The 17,009-nt window shown below is 44.8% G+C and overlaps 1 protein-coding gene across 5 annotated transcripts in view; it reads left to right on the top strand.

Moving 5' to 3' along the window:
- Window positions 1-16,589, top strand: part of LOC149273264 (core histone macro-H2A.1-like) — a 28,894-nt gene extending 12,305 nt beyond the window's left edge. For all 5 annotated transcript variants that reach the window (XM_089506528.1, XM_089506527.1, XM_089506525.1 and 2 more), the window contains 3 exons: window positions 2,524-2,613; window positions 12,664-12,838; window positions 16,424-16,589. In XM_089506528.1, coding sequence (XP_089362654.1) covers window positions 2,524-2,613; window positions 12,664-12,838; window positions 16,424-16,589 — 431 coding nt within the window. The remainder of the gene's footprint in view (window positions 1-2,523; window positions 2,614-12,663; window positions 12,839-16,423) is intronic.
- Window positions 16,590-17,009: the final 420 nt, after the last annotated feature.

Raw genomic sequence — 17,009 nt, 5'->3', positions numbered from 1 at the left:
GCTGTCCTTCTGGGCGTCGGGATATGATGTCATATCCCTGTGCCCTATATTTAAGGAAGTACAGTGCAGATGGAAACTATGGAGGACTGTGCCAAAATGTCCCTTTTAACTGGCCCATTAAGTAGTTGTGTGTTGCACAAAAAAGTGTCTGAAAACTCAAAAATATTTTTGGCGCAAAAATCTGCCAAGTGTTTATAAGGGCCTGTGTTTTATACATCCTATGACCTAGATCATAGGTAAAGCATATTTGTATGAAAAGAGAAAAAACATAAGGCGGCAACATTTTTTAAACCAGTGGGGCATTTCTTTTTACATGGTTTGTACAACAAGTGGATCGATTGCGCATGTTTTCTGTAGTTCTGTGATTTTGTGTTTTGTAAATGTCGCCTCTTCTTATGTGTGACTAATAAGTTTGCTTTAGATTGCATAATAAATTTCCATTTACATAGTTCTAGAATTTCCTCATAATACCGTATTTGCTCGATTATAAGACGAGGTTTTTTTCAGAGCAAATGCTCTGAAAAATACCCCTCGTCTTCTAATCGGGGTCGTCTTCTAATCAGACCTCAAATAGAGGTCTGATAATGAGACTAAGATCCAGATCCCCTGCACCGCCGCAGGGGACCTGGATCCTCCTGTCTCCCCCCCCCCACACTTACCGGTGCTTCCTGCTGTATTGCCGGGGCAGCGGGTTGACGTCTACGCAATTCGCGTAGACAACGTCCGCTGCAGCCAGAAGGAGGTGTGTCTAGCAGTGGGGGGTTGTCTGCATCCGTCGCGGATACCTTCCCCGACTGTCAGAGATCAGAACTCTGATCTCTGACAGCCGGGGAAGGTATCTGCGACGGACGCAGACGAACCCCCGCTGCCAACTCCACCTCCTTCCGGCTGCAGCGGAAGGAGACGACAACCCGCTGCCCCGGCAATACAGTAGGAAATTGGAAGCACCGGTAAGTGTGTGTGTGTGCGTGTTAAATGGGGGCATAGGGCATTTCTGGAATGCCTTATACCCCTATATGCCACTCTGGCACTTAGGGGGTTAAAAGGCATATTATGGGGCAGAGTGGCATATAGGGAGGTATAAGGCATTTCAGGAGGCAGAGTGTGGCATTAAGGGGGCATTTAATAGAGCACTCTGCCTCCTGAAATGCCTTATACCTCCCTAAATGCCACTCTGCCCCATAATATGCCTTTTAACCCCCTAAATGCCAGAGTGGCATATAGGGGTATAAGGCATTTCTGGAGGCAGAGTGCTCTATACAATGCCTTTTAACTCCCTTAATGCCACTCTGCCTCCTGGAATGCCTTATACCTCCCTATATGCCACTCTGCCCCAAAATATGCATTTTAACCCCCTAAATGCCAGAATGGGATATAGGGGTATAAGACATTTCTGGAGGCAGAGTGGCACATAGGGGGTCAAAAGGCATACCATGGGGCACAGTGGCATATAGAGGGTTAAAAGGCATATCATGGGCCACAGTGCCATATTGGTGTGGCAAGCCTGGGGGCAGATGTGCATAACTGGGGGACATGTCGGAAAATACAAGGAAATAAAAACAAAAAAATTTTTTTTCTCAATCACAGCTTTTATTAAAAAATGTAATAGTCGTCTTATATTCAGGCTTTTTCTTTTTTTTTCCTAAGTTAATATTCAGATTTTGGGGGGTCGTCTTATAATCGAGCAAATACGGTATTACACAGTCCTAAACCAAAAGAATTCTATTCTCTTCACATATTTTAATAACCCGAGATTTAGCTAAACAAAAAAGACAACTAGCTATTAATTATTTCTTTTTTGATCAGTTCTTTTCTTCCCTGTTGGCATTATGCCAAAGCTTCAACGCATTCATTTGCTAAAAAGTGTTTGGGCTCTTTCTTATCTTTTTTTTATGCTTGTGCACATTTTAATTAAGCTTTAAAGCTTCTTATTTAAGCAATGTCAATTGAGGTTTTTCAGCATTCATTATGTACAGCAATCCTAGAATGTTTTAAAATCTGTGGTGTACATGAACGTGATCATTTACTAGAAAGGTGATACAGAACCTCTAATCTATTTGAACTACAAAATACAATCTGGTTTTTAAATGCTATGTAAATTCGCCAATATATAATTCCCTACCTTACTGTTCCAATACATGTGACCAAATTATAATACTCTTGTCAGAATCAAAATTACTATTTTTTTTTTGTGTATATATATATATATATATATATATATATATATATATATATATATATATATATATATATATATAGTGTGTATATATTTTTCACTTTTCTGCAGTTTAACTGCAAACTTCTGAATCGTTACTAAGACAGTAACAATGTTTATGGACGGGAAAATTGGGCGCCTAAAAAGAAAAAATAGTAAATAACATAGTAAAGTGAGTCTATCTGGTTCAGATTTTATGTTGTAGTTGAAACCAAGGCTAACCAAAGATGGGTAAAGGAGATGAATATGTATATCCTCTAACTAAACCATAACAGTAATGAGATATTTTAAATGTCCCTTTTTTTTAGGTAATGCTTTAGAAAAAAAAGGTGGAAAAGAATTTGTGGAAGCAGTTATCGAAATGAAGAAAAAGAATGGACCTTTGGATATAGCAGGGGGTAAGACTTATTGTACATTTATTCATGTAGGTTATATGTTCATGTTTATGATCACAGTGAGTTGTTATTATGCAGGTTTTATTAACCACAAAAGGCATATGTCAAATTCGTTTTGGACTCTGGATGAAAGAGGTTATCATACTACACTTCCCCAAGGAGCTTGCCTCATTTCTTTCTCTGATGCCTATAGAAGAAAAAAAAAAGGTCAGAGCTTCTTGTCTCAGAAACTTGGCAACGGCTCATTTTGAGTCGGAACAAGCCTCTGGATGATAAGTGTCAGGCAAAAGTAATGCAGGGTCTCTTCTAGTATATCAAACATAATTAGGGATTAATCTAGCCTTGGTGCAGTATTAATCTAAATTTTATTAAAGACAGGAGGCGAGTATTTTGCATTCAACCTTCTTTACTGTTAACCTCCAGCAGCAAAACAGTTAACAGAGAACAACAAAACAACCAATAGGAACACAGGAAACAGTCTATAAAAGTCTGCAGCTCTAGAAACTCCTCCTCTTTCTTTGCGCAACTGAAAACGACAGCAACAACATCCCATCAGGAACAGAGGAGAAAACATGAACACCATGGCACGAACACCTCACACCACCGGAGGACGACCTGTAAAACAGAGAACGTGACAGTACCATGCAAAAGACATGCAAAGCATGACACAAATCCATAGTCACAAAGCAATAACAGACAACCCCCCGATAACCTCCCAAACACGCCACCATAGGAAACAAAGAAGGGAGGGACAGAACAACGAGAAAGGGGGGGAAAATACTCGCCTCCTGTCTTTAATAAAATTTAGATTAATACTGCACCAAGGCTAGATTAATCCCTAATTTTATAGCAAGACAGGAGGCTTCGTATTTTGCAATTTTAACGCAGCTAAATCAATGCCAAGGCAGCGTGAGGCGGGGCCCGGAAATAAAAGGTCCGGAAAGTAGACTCCCTGGACCAATCCGCTGCCGACAAGAGGTCCGAGAGGGAACAGCCGGCCGACAATGCCGGGGGCGGCCGCGCCACGAACAGAGTGTGCCCCAAAGGAGCCCTCAACGCCAGCCAAAAGGAGAAGCCAACGAATCCACCTGGAAAGAGTAGGGACCGAGACCGGGCGAAAGGGACGTACGTAAGAGATGAAGAGCGGACCTGAGAGGGACGACCGAAACAGAGCCGACCTGGCGAGGTAGGAATGGACACAACGGGCCACACAAAGGAGTGGCCGCCCAGGAAAGTAAGGGTAAGACACCAAAGAAGAGTTGGACTTCGTCCTACGAGACACGGAGACAGAGACACCCTCGGGAGTAAAGGAAAAAGAGGACACGTCAAAAGCCCGAACATCGGACACCCGGCGAAAGGAAACGAGACACAGGAGAAGAGCCGTCTTGGCGGAAAGCTGACGGAACGTCAGGCCATCGTTATCCGGCCAAGTTTCCAAAAAATTGAGAACTCGGGAGACATCCCAAAAGGACTGATAATGAGCCTTCGGAGGTCTAGAGAGCCTAACACCTCGAAGGAGACGACAGACCGCCGGATCCTTACCGACACCCAAACCCTGCACCGGAACGTGAGCAGCCGAAATGGCCGAACGGAACAAATTAATGGTGCGGTAGGACCTGCCCAAGGAAAAAAGATGGGCCAAAAAATTAAGGACCGCCGTCACAGGTGCAGTAAGGGGATCAAGGTGTCGAACCAAACACCAGCGACTCCAGGCGTTCCAAGCCTGGAGGTAAGATCTCCGGGTGCCTGGGGCCCAAGAGCCCCAGAGCAGGTTTCTAGCCGACTCCGATAAGCCCGGCACATGCCAGGAACCCCGGAAACCGACCAAGCCACCAGCGTCAGACGATCCTGGAGGATAAGAGGATGAGGGTTCCCCTCCGGATCCTGAAGCAGATCCCAGGTCGAGGGAAGGATCAGAGGATCCGCACACGACAGCTCCAGAAGCAACGGGAACCACGGCTGAGTCCTCCATAGGGGTGCTATCAATAGGATTGAGACCCCCTGACGACTGACGGCATGCAGAGTCCGGAGGATCATGTTGAACGGGGGAAAGGCATATGCTCCCTGAAGAGGCCAAGACTGCAGGAAAGCATCCACCGCCGAGGACAGCGGATCTGGGAGCCAGCTGAAGAAGGCCTCTGTCTGACGATTCGACCAGGATGCGAACAGGTCTAAATGGAGAGGACCTCGACAAAGATGGAGAGAGTGGAACACGCTCGGCAGAAGGCGCCAATCGTTCACGTCCCTCCAATGTCGGGAGAACCAATCCGCTACAAGATTTTCCTTGCCAGGCAGGTACTCCGCCCGTATGGACAAATGATTGTCCAGGCAGAACTGGTAAAGATCCTTGGTGAGCTCCGTGAGGAGCCGGGATCTGGAGCCCCCCAGCCTGTTGATGTAGCAGACGGCGGAGACGTTGTCCATGCGCAGCACCAGGGAACAATGGGTGACTCCCTTCATGAAGCTGCGAACCGCGAACGAGCCAGCGATGAGCTCCAGGCAATTGATATAGAGATCGCGCTCCTCCGAGGTCCAAGGACCCCCGGTAGCCACATCCCCGCAAACTGCCCCCCAACCAGACAGGCTTGCGTCGGAGTCCAAGACAAAATTTGGACTTGACCCGAAAATGGCACGGCCGTTCCACGCGTCCATGTGGACCAACCACCAATGGAGTTCTAACCGGGCCTCGTCCGACAGGGAGATCATTGTGTCGTAGGAGGCCGACTCGCGAAGGTGCCTTGTCTTCAGACGCTGAAGGGCCCGATAGTGGAGAGGGGCCGGGAATATGGCCTGAATGGATGCGGACAACAGGCCAATAACCCTGGCAAGGTTCCTGAGCGAGACCAAGCCACCGCGCAGGAGCCTGCGGATCTCCTTCTTGATCACCAAGACCTTGTCGCGGGGAAGTCTGAGGACGGACGCCACCGAATCCACCGAGAAACCGAGGAACTGAACGGTCTGTGTCGGGACTAAAACCGATTTGGCCTCGTTGACGACAAACCCCAAGTCCTGAAGTAGGTGGACCGCTAGGGAAGTATCGCGACGCAGGGACTCTATATCTTGGGCCATGAGGAGGATATCGTCCAAATAAATGATGGAGCGAATCCCGCGAGCCCGAAGGAACTCCATGACCGGCTTCAACAGCTTGGTGAAGCACCACGGAGCGGAGCTGAGGCCGAAAGGGAGGCAGGTGAACTGCCAAAGGCGGCTGCGCCATCGAAACTGCAGAAACCTCCGATCGTCGTGATGGACAGGGACGGTGAGGTAAGCGTCCTTGAGGTCGAGGCGAGAGAACCAATCGTTCTCCCTGAGAAGGTCGCGGAGTAGATGTATGCCCTCCATTTTGAAGTGGCGGTACACTACATGCCTGTTGAGGGCCCGGAGGTTGATCACCGGGCGGAACTCCCCCGATTTCTTGCGCACCAAGAAAATGTTGCTGATAAAGCCGGCAGGGGAATCTGCCATTTCGATGGCACCCTTCTCTAGGAGGGAGGAGAGCTCGGAGTGCACTAGGGAAGCGGCGTCGCGAGATAGCCTGGGGAGAGGAGGGAGAGAGGTTTGCCGAGGGACAGAGAGAAACTCGAGACGGAAGCCCACCACAGTCTGAAGGACCCAAGGATCGGACGTGAGGCGAGACCAAACATGGAAAAAACGGGCGAGCCGACCCCCGACAGGAATGTGAGGAAGAATAGGAAACAGTCTTACCTGAAGCCGATCTTCCCCTGGTGGACGAAAAACCTCTGCCCCTGGACCCACCTCTGGAGAAAGGAAGCCGGTAGTGGGAGCGGTAGGCGGTGGAGGCGTCCGGAAACCGGGGTCTTGAGCCAAACGAGGCCGTTCTGCTGGCGGCACGACCCCTCTGCCGGCCAGCTCTGGAGGAAAAACGACTCCCTGACTGGAAAACACGCCTCATGTTAGTCTGGGCCTTGGTGAGGGAGGTGAACAAGTTCACATGTTGGCTCAAATCTTTAATAAATTTCTCGCCAAAGAGTAGACCTTTGGCTTCAGCGCCCAGCTCCTTAGGGGCCAATTCGGCCAACTTGGCGTCCAGCTTAAATAACACCGCCTTGCGTCGCTCGGAGGAGATAGCGCAATTGGCGTTGCCCAGAAGACACAAGGCTCACTGAGTCCAGTCGCGAACCAACTGGGGGTCCAAGGGAGTACCATCAGCGATGGCTTCATCAGCCATTTGGAAGACTTGCGTCAAAGGGCCCGAGACGTCTAAAAGTTTGACTTGTGCTGAGCGCAAACCCAGCTCAATTCCCTTACGTGGGTCTTTACCATTCTTGGTGAGGAAAGTCTGGTCGAACTCGGGGGTATTAAGGACCTTGACCGTAGGACGAGGGCACTCTGAGCGGAGTCGCTGACGTACGTCCTTGTCTAGAGGACGGCGGATCCAGAACCGCAAAAACTCGGCAATGTGCGCCGAAGGAGTCCACTCCGAAGAGCGTGGGTGGCGAAGGGCTCTGGGGTCAAACAACGGAGTGCCGAGGTCATCCGTAACTTCAAACGGTTGGTCGGGAGCGCTGGACGGGTTGAGCGGAATCTGGAGCAAAGTCCTGTTCCCGTGCCGGGGAGGCCAGACCAGAAGAACCAGCGCAGTACTCATCTAGGACCTCATAGTCAGCGAGGTCCTCAGTTGGGGAAATCATGGGAAGGGCCGAACTGCGGGCCTTCTTTAGAGGAGCCTTCCCTGTAGCCGACGTTGAAGGCAACTCGCTCCAGGTACGCTTCTGGGAAGCAGCAGTGCCCGCGGGGGAAGACGAACCGCCCGCGTCTGACTCCACAACCCCGGTAGGGGAAACGCTAGGGGGCGCCGGGCGCGCAGATTGAAGCTCCTCGAGGACGGCAGGTAGTGATGCAGCCAGCGCGGAGCGGAGCCAGGCCTGTACGGCCGCCGGAAGTTGGTTTTGCAAATCTTCGGCCATTGTACTCCAAGTGTGTCTGATGGGAACACAAAACAAGGAGTGCAAAATCCAGACACAGGCCAAATAACCGGGGTTCACCGGTACAGTAAATGCAACACAAGGTAGGTGCCGTATCCCCAATAACGTGCCCGGAGGAGTGGGGTTCACCACGCCTGATAACTGCAGGGGGGCTACCCGAGCAGAGATAAGAAGGGGTCACCCAGTGAGCCAAAATCCAGCAAGGGGGTCACCCCAGAGAAAAAACCTGAAAGGGGTTCATCCAGAGATTCTCAAAGGCAAGGCCATAACAGTAATAGGCAGTGGGGATTCACCCATGGGGAGGTCAGCAGGGGGTTACCCTGAAATCAGATGCCAAGTAGATGTGTTACATGAGTACAATCCGTTATTTGCCTTGTAAATGCAGCCTGGTGAATGAAGAACCTATAGGGGCTGTAAAACACCTAAAAAGAAAAGACCCTACAGAAAAAACAAGCAATGCGGCCGAGAAGGCCCAAAATCACGAACGACCGAGCGCCGCGTGGTGAAGGCCGCCAGAAAAATAGGCCGGGGCCGCCACCACGCCGCGGACGACCAGAAACGAAAAACCCTGCGGACGGGGCAACAAACGAGGCAGCGCGCGGAAAATACGGGCCGCAACGCGGTAACAACACGTGGCCGAAGGAAACCGCCGTACGGAAGACGGCAGGACGCCGTAACCGAACGCGGCAGAACAAAGGAACACGCGGCGAGACGCCGCACGTCAAAACGGCAGGCCGCCGCGCATCAACGCGGCAAACCGCCGCGCATCAATGCAACAAGCCGCCGCGCACGCACACACGGCCGCGAAAGGATGGGGAAAGAATAACCGCCGGATGGCGGTCGAGGAAACCTAAAGGGCGGGAGCCCACAAGGCCTGACAGACAGGCCGAAATGAGGTAAGGGAAAAAACAAAAGAGAGAGCACCAAGATGCCCGCAGGGAAGGGACAAGCAGCAGAGGGAAAATAAGGGAAACCCACAGCTGCACAGGTACCAAAATAAAATACACTATACAATGAAATAAATAAAATATTCGGTACAAAAAAGTACTGAGGTAATTATAGAAATATAATGGAATGTTCTCACCTGGAGGTTAAGCAGCAAAGAAAGAGGAGGAGTTTCTAGAGCTGCAGACTTTTATAGACTGTTTCCTGTGTTCCTATTGGTTGTTTTGTTGTTCTCTGTTAACTGTTTTGCTGCTGGAGGTTAACAGTAAAGAAGGTTGAATGCAAAATACGAAGCCTCCTGTCTTGCTATAAAATTTTTGATTCTCCCCCAAAAAAGTAATTTTTTAGTGTCTCTTTACCCGACTTAGTCTAACAAACACTTGTTCCTTAAGTCTGACATTATGATTTGCCATTTTTTTTATACTAACATTATCACAGTATGCATAAAATTCCACTAATACAAAAAATATATATATGTAGATAAGATGACGCTGATTAAAAGTGTAGATGTTAAGTAATTGAAAAAAATTTGACTGTTACTCCTGGAAATTATTTTTAACTTGAGGATTATATTTTCACTGATCAGCCATAACATTATGATCACCTAATATTGTGTAGGGTCCTATTTTGCTGCCAAAACAGCCCTGACCCACCGAGACATGAACTCCACTTGACCTCTAAAGGTGTGCTGTGGTAACTGGCGCCAAGACGTTAACAGCAGATCATTTAAGTCCTGTAAGGTGGGACCTCCATGGATCGGACTTTTTTGCCTTGCACATCCCACAGATGCTTGATTGGATTGAGATCTGGGAAGCCACCCACCATTTTTCCTTTGTGGCAGGGCACATTATCCTGCTGAAAGAGGCCAATGCCATCAGGGAATACCGTGTAGATAGTCTGCAACAATGCTTAGGTAGGTGGTATGTGTCTAACATCCACATGAATGGCAGGACCTAAGGTTTCCCAGCAGAACATTGCCCAAAGCATCACACTGGCTCTGCCAGCTTGTCTTCTTCCTATAATGCATCCTGGTGCCATGTGTTCTCCAGGTAAGAAATGCACACGCACCCAGCCATCCACATGATGTAAAACAAAACGTGATTCATGAGACCAAGTCATCTTTTTCCATTGTTCCGTGGTCCAGTTCTTATTCTCACGTGCTCACTATAGGCTCTTTTGGCAGTGGACAGGGATCAGCATGGGTACCCTGACTGGTCTGCGGCTATGCAGCCCCATACACTACAAACTGAGATGCACTGTGTTTTCTGACACTTTTGTATCAAAACCAGCATTAACTTTTTCAGCAATTTAAGCTACAGTAGCTCGTCTATCCACACAGGCCAACCTTCGTCCTCCATATGCATCAATGAGCTATGGCCGCCCATGACCCTGTCGCCAGTTCACAGCTTTTCTTACCTTGGACTACTTTTGATAGGTACTGACCACTACAGACCGGGAACACACCGGGAGCTGCAGTTTTGGAAATGCTCTGACCCCGTCATCTAGCCATCACGATTTAGTCCTTGTCAAAGTCGCTCAGATCCTTACGCTTGCCCATTTTACCTGCTTCTAACACATCCACTTTTGGACACTTAATATATTCCACCCACTGACAGGTGCCATGAGAACAAGATTATCAGTGTTATGTACTTCACCTGTCAGTGGCCATATGGTTATGGCTGATCGACGTATATATTAATTCTGTTAGTAACAATATCCTACCACATTATTTTACCAGCTGAATAGATTTTTATTATTATTCCATTTTTTGGCTACGAAATGACCGATACCTTGAAAATGCTATTTTAAATCTAATGGCATTAGCCTTTGATAGATAGCCAGATAAAAGATAGACATTCCCTTTACTTACAGATCATTGTAACATAAATACCTGAAACTAACCTAATGTAGCTGTTTTTATATGGCCGTACATGAGGTTTTCTAGCCTTTAAAAATCCTATTTTTTCTTTGTATATTAAATGCAGGTGTTTCATCACAGTGCAAACCTGTATCCTTTTTTTTTTTTTTTTACAAATGTGATAATGGCAAAGGTGTAAATCAAAGACCTCTTCAACTTAACTTTCAGGGTTCAGCAAACGACCGTCCTTTTTTAATAGACAGCGTAACTTCACACACACCGCACTTATGTTGCGCAAGAGTGCAAAGAGTTGTAGCGTTAAGGTGAATTACTTCAGTTGCCATATTGGCCACATTTTGCATATAATTCCCCATCTGATTACACAAACGTCAGGTTGTTTTATTAGAATTCCCTGAAATTTATGAGGCATTCTCCATATGCCAAATGAAACAGTGGGACATAAATTAGAACAAATTGGAAATGTCTAGCGCTCAAGTTCTTCAATATGTTAGGGAGCAACGCCCAACTACATGATTATTCCTGGTACTCCCTATGCTCCGTGAAATTTATTGGTGACCCCGGTTTTCCTGCAAGCACTTTAATTTTGGTCCTTCATGATGGCCCTTTTATGTCTATTAAAAAGCTTCATGGGGGAAAAAAGCAATAACACAGAAGGAAGGAGCATATTCATACCAAATAAAATCAGCTTTTGGTCACCTTTTCAAAGATGTTGATCTACAGAACAGTAACTTGGAATTACTTCCAGATATTGCAGTTTCTATGCCCAGCATTGTACTGTTGAACTTTAGGGTTTCATGTTTAGCGCTATTTTAATGAGTCGGAGTTATTATAATTTTCTTTATTAATTTTAAGAACATATTGTAGCTGGGATCTGAGTAGAATCAAAGTACATCAAACGTTCTGCATTAGTAAAGAATGACTCTAACATTGATTGTTTATTTAGTAAATTAGTATTAAAAATAATATATATAAATATGTGTGTATTTTTATATATATATATATATAACAATTTGATACCAACTTCTTAGTATTCTAAATATTTTTTTAGGACTTTCAGGGTTTGGTAACATTTAAATTGAATCTTTCACAAAAACACTCTATTGTAGTTTTGTATAATAACCGAGAATAAATCCACTGTAGATGCCAATTTAATATTTTCTTTTAGCTGCTTAAGTATAATTTTACTGTTCCTAAACCTAAAACTGCAATAGATGAGAACATGTGTTCGTGGTCATATAAGAATCGTTTCAGATGACTACAAGCTCGGGTAACCGAGGGTCGTGTATCAGATATAAGGTATTATAAGGGAAGCATAGGCTGTGTGGAATCATGGATAAGTCATTATGATCAGAAAGACCTTAAGCATGACAATACTGGTGAATTACCGGTAGTTGCTCTTCCTGCTCCATCTTCAGCACAGATGGGTGCTTTGTGACTGTGTATTAGGCATAGTGGACATATGATAAGTCCATGGGCGTAGGAACCCCTAAAAATCTGGGGGGGACAGCATTTTCCCCCATCAGATCCCCACTTTCTCACACTATCTACCCCCTCTCCCCCCTCTCAAACTTTCTTACTATCTACCCCCCTCCCTACCCCCCCTTCTCACTAGCTACCCTCTCCCTACCACCCCCTTCACACTAGCTACCCTCTCCCTACCACCCCCTTCACACTAGCTACCCTCTCCCTACCCCCCCTTCTCACTAGCTACCCTCTCCCTACCCCCCCTCTCACTGTCTACCCCAGGGGTGTCCAAGTTTTTTCTGCAGTGGGCCACTTCATCAGAATTGTATACGTGCGCGGGCCGCACTCATTTTTCACTGTGAGAAAATATGGCCTTTAATAAAATATGCAGATTAAAATATAGTAAATGACACAAAACGTTTACTTTTCCTCTCACTGATTTCTGGGCCTAGAAAGTTTTTTGACTACAAATTCAGGACTCAGGATAATTAAAAATGAAATAGTTCTATTTATTCTAGAGATGCACCAAAATGAAAATTCTGGACCAAAACATTCACGGTTCACTTAGCCAAAACCGAAAATGACCCCCCACCTTTAAAAATAATAATAAAAACTCATATTTGCATTTGCGGCGTTCCTATTGGGGGGGTTCCTACGGCCCTGGGGGGGATTTCTTAATTATCGGTCCCCCCCTCATGAGTTACTGGGGGGGGGATCTGCCCCCCCCCCCTGGTTTCTACGCCCATGGATAAGTCCCTGTACTCCCAAACACAGAGACCATTATTATTATTAAAATATTTTTTTCCCTATTTTACATAGCTGCTGTGAGTTCCGGCCATGGACTGCCTGCAAAGTTTGTTATCCACTGTAATAGCCCCAGGTGGGGCTCGGATAAATGTGAAGAACTTCTGGAAAAGACTGTAAAGAATTGTCTAGCATTGGCAGATGAGAAGAAAATTAAATCAATTGCATTTCCTTCAATTGGCAGTGGAGGGTAAGAATGAGATATATCATTATTACTAGCATTGTAACAGGACAACTCTGCATTCCCCACTGATCTTCAAAATTGGATATGTGGTCTTGGCACTATAAGACATATTTATGCAAGTATGTTGCAAAATTTTTTATCCAACCTGTATTTTATTTTACGTGTTCACTGATAAAACACGTGAGCTGACCAATTCGTGTCAACTCTGATACATTTATTTTCTTAAGCAAATAGTAAAATTATTTTTATTTTACATTATCTACCATAAAAAAAAAGTTTGTGGCACAGTCTTCCGGAGCAGGGCTCTTGGCAGCCTTTTCTATCTAGCAGGCTAGCATGCCAATTGCAGAACAGTGTACAATGAGCGTCCTAACAAAATCAGGTACCATTTATGTGTAGATACATTCTTTGTACCGGCAAAGTGTAGGTACAAAGTGTAGATTACAATAATATTTTATTGTGCTGTTCATTATCATTTTACTCCCCTTTGGCTACATTGATAAATTCTAGAAAAAGACACGCACTATGAAAATTTCATTTAGCCTGAAACACAAAAACCAGTGTTTTAAATATTTTGGAACAAGTGACAGTTTCATTTTTTGGAAACTAAGGCTAAATGCATCAAAACAAGCAAATAGTACAGCTGTTGAACTCAAAACATCTGTCAGACAGACATAACTTCTGAAAACCACAGGAACAGCTTAATTCCCCCTTATAACCGAAGAATAGGATTATGCTTGGTGCAGGAAGATCAAATAAATCATGTTTTACTTCAAGGAGGGAAATAAGAATTATGTTTGAAAGTTCAAATGAAACTGAATTTTTGAACAGCATTTGCCTATGAAATGTTCTGGTACAAATCCCACTTTAGCATAGTAACAAGCCTCTTGTTACGTTTAGGGAAAAAAAATGTTTTCTGCAGCCTTAAACCTTAATACTGTCGTTTTCAATAGAATACAACATTAAGTCACTGATAAATCATTTGATATATATTGGAAAATAAGTACAAATAATAAAATAAAAGACATTAAAATGGTTAGAGCTCTCATTTTACCACATCCTGGTACTAAACAGTATGGTGTCCAATGCTGTATGAAGGAACAAGACAATACACATTGATTAGTTTCCTTTTATTAGCTTTCTTTGTAATTTGGATATATAAATCAGCTCTCATAAATCTGTTTTTAAAAATTTTATAGCAAAATCCCATGAACTTCAAGAAGAAATGTAACTAAACAGCCTGGATTCTTCTAGGAGAAATAATGTTGGTTCTAAAACCTTTAACATGTTGATTTGTATTTACTAGTTTTATCACATTGAATCCTACTGTGTTGTTAAATACTCTAGTAGACATTTTTATCAAAGAGAATATTTTTTATATATCATGCAGATTTTAGTGTGTGCTTTATTACTTCTGCTCTTCTGGGAAGACTTTCCACAAGATTTTGGAGTGTTTCTGTGGGAATTTTTGCCCATTCATCCAGTAGTAGCGTCTGGCAAACTGAAGACGGTCAGAAGAGAAGGCCTGCCTCACAATCTCTGTTCCAGTTCATCCCAAAGGTGTTCGATGGGTTTGAGTTCCGGGCTCTGTGTGGGCCAGACAGGTTCTTCTGCACCAAACTCACCCAACCATATATCATTATGGATCTTCCTGTGTGCACTGGGCCACAGTCATGCTGGAATAAAGAAGGGTTTTCCTTGGTGTGCCTCCTTCAGCATACCAAAACATTTAATGGTCAGGTGTCCAAATACTTTATAATCCATATAGTGTGAATATATGTATGTGTGTATATATATACCACCTGTCAGGCCCCACCCGGGCTGCGGAGCTGCATGTCTTTAGTTTACCTTGCCTTGCTATAGTTTCTCTAGTCTTGCTACGGTTTTCCTCCCTTTGCAGTAATCCATTCCTGGATTTCCCTATTCTCTGTCTTGTACCTTTGATTCCTTGCTTCCAGTCTTGGTCTTTGCTTTAGCTCTGTTTCCTTTATAAGGTGTGCCCCAGCTGTGTGTTCTGTTTGTCTCGGGCTGCAGTCTACAGGTATGTCTCATTGCTATGTGTTTGGGTTTCATGTTTAGTGTTTAGGGATTAGTGTTAGGACCCACCGTCATTGGAGTACTTTGGCGTAGTGGTGGGCTAAGCATACTATGGCCATAAGATGTGACGGAATCTCCAATAGTTATCATACAGTCCTAGGCTAGTTCCTGTATTTTATGTGTTGTAGTCTCATGTAACCTGTATCCCCGGCAGCGGGGTGTCCTGTCTTGCATCCCCGGCAGCGGGGTGTCCTGTCTTGCATCCCCGGCAGCGGGGTGTCCTGTCTTGTATCCCCGGCAGCGGGGTGTCCTGTCTTGTATCCCCGGCAGCAGGGTGTCCTGTCTTGTTTCCTGTTGTGCCCTGTATTATGCCCTGTCTTGCTTGGTTATGTTACTTGCTTGGTCTCTCTGTTCCTTGCTATGTCCCCCTTGCTCTCTCTGTCCCCCTTGCTCTCTCTGTCCCCCTTGCTTGCTATGTTTCTGCTATATCCTTTGCTTAGCTTCCATGCTCCCCGCCTGCAGCATCCTGCCCATTTCTATGTTCTGTTATGTCTCATACCTGCTCCAGGGTTCTTGCAGGTTATTACTTTGTTTTGAACTGGATAACATCCGCTGATATGTCAGGGCGCTGGTATGTGGCTGCACAACCCTAGGTGCTCGACACCCTGGAGAGTGCGGTCGCCCTGCATCAGGCCCTGTCCAACTCCGACACTGCGCAATAACTCCTAAACTCCATCTTTGGGTGCTCTGGGTCGTGGTAGCCGTCTGACCACGGACCTGGGTCCTTACACCACCATATTCCGTGTGCATTTCCAAATGGCTACCTCTCTGTGTGCGTATTGCCAAAAAGCTCTATTTTTTTTTCAAAAAGAAGAGGCTATGAAGATATTTTTCTTGAAACCCTTCCAAACAACTTTTGGTGATGTAGGAGACGTCGGGTTGTAGATTTGGAGACTTTCCGACCCCAAGATGCAACTAACTAATGTAATTCTCCAGCTGTGATCCTTGGAGATTTTTTGGCCACTCTGAACTATTCTCTTCACAGTGCGTTAAGACAATATAGACACATGTCATCTTTCAGGTTGATTCATAAAATTTCCAGATGACTGGAACTCATTTATTGCCCTGATGGCGGGAATGGGCATTTTCAGTGCTTTTGTTATTTTCTTGTAGCCACTTCCCATGTTGTGAAGCTCAACAACATTTTGTCGCACATCACATGACAGATATATTGCATCGTGTCATGATTTATTCAACAAAAATAAAGCCAAAATTGAGAAGCCATGTGTTAAAAACTAAGTACACCTTGTGATTCAGTAGCTTGTAGAAGCACCTTTAGCAGCAATAACTTGAAGTAATTCTTTTCAGTATGACCTTCAGTCTCTCACATCAATGTGGAGGAATTTTGGCCTGCTCTTCTTTATAATGTTGCTTCAGTTCCTTAAGGTTTGTGGGCATTTGTTTATGCACAGCTCTCTTTGGTTGTCATTATTTTATTATGTTGTCAAATACAACTTATTTCACTGATATTAAAATATTTGTTTTGTGTTGCAGAAATGGATTCCCAAAGCAAACAGCTGCACAGCTTATTCTGAAGGCTATCTCCAACTATTTCGTGTCTACAATGTCATCCTCAATCAAGACTGTGTACTTTGTGCTTTTTGACAGTGAGAGCATAGGCATATACGTGCAGGAAATGGCAAAACTAGATGCCAACTAGGCCTTTATTGCCAAAATCATTCAACAGTTCCCATCACAGAAATACTATCCCTAGCTTTTTGCACCATAATAGAAGAAAAAACACACTCATTTGGGAAAGCAAAGGTTACATTTTGACCTTTCTAAAATATGTTGCATTGGCACAGCTAGATGACATTACTGTTGATGCACTAGATCTGAGGCATTGTCCAAACTTGTGTAATTTAGAATATTTTATAGTTTTATTTTACCAAGGTATGAAATTATAAAGATTGTCGTTGGGAGTATATTTTCTTTTATATGTGACTGAAACGGAAGATATATTTTGTAAATGTGTGTTGTGGTGCTTTACTGTACATTAAGTGATATTATTTTCTCCATTAATGAAATACAGAGTTGTGTTACCTATTGTCTTAATCAAATTGTTTTTATTATATTTGCA

Source organism: Sceloporus occidentalis, unplaced genomic scaffold (assembly GCF_023333645.1).
Source record: "Sceloporus occidentalis isolate IW3139 unplaced genomic scaffold, rSceOcc1.0.p SCAF_389, whole genome shotgun sequence".
NCBI classification, from domain to species: Eukaryota; Metazoa; Chordata; class Lepidosauria; order Squamata; family Phrynosomatidae; genus Sceloporus; species Sceloporus occidentalis.
Note: the sequence above shows the minus strand (reverse complement) of the source record. Positions and strands in the feature narration are given on the sequence as shown.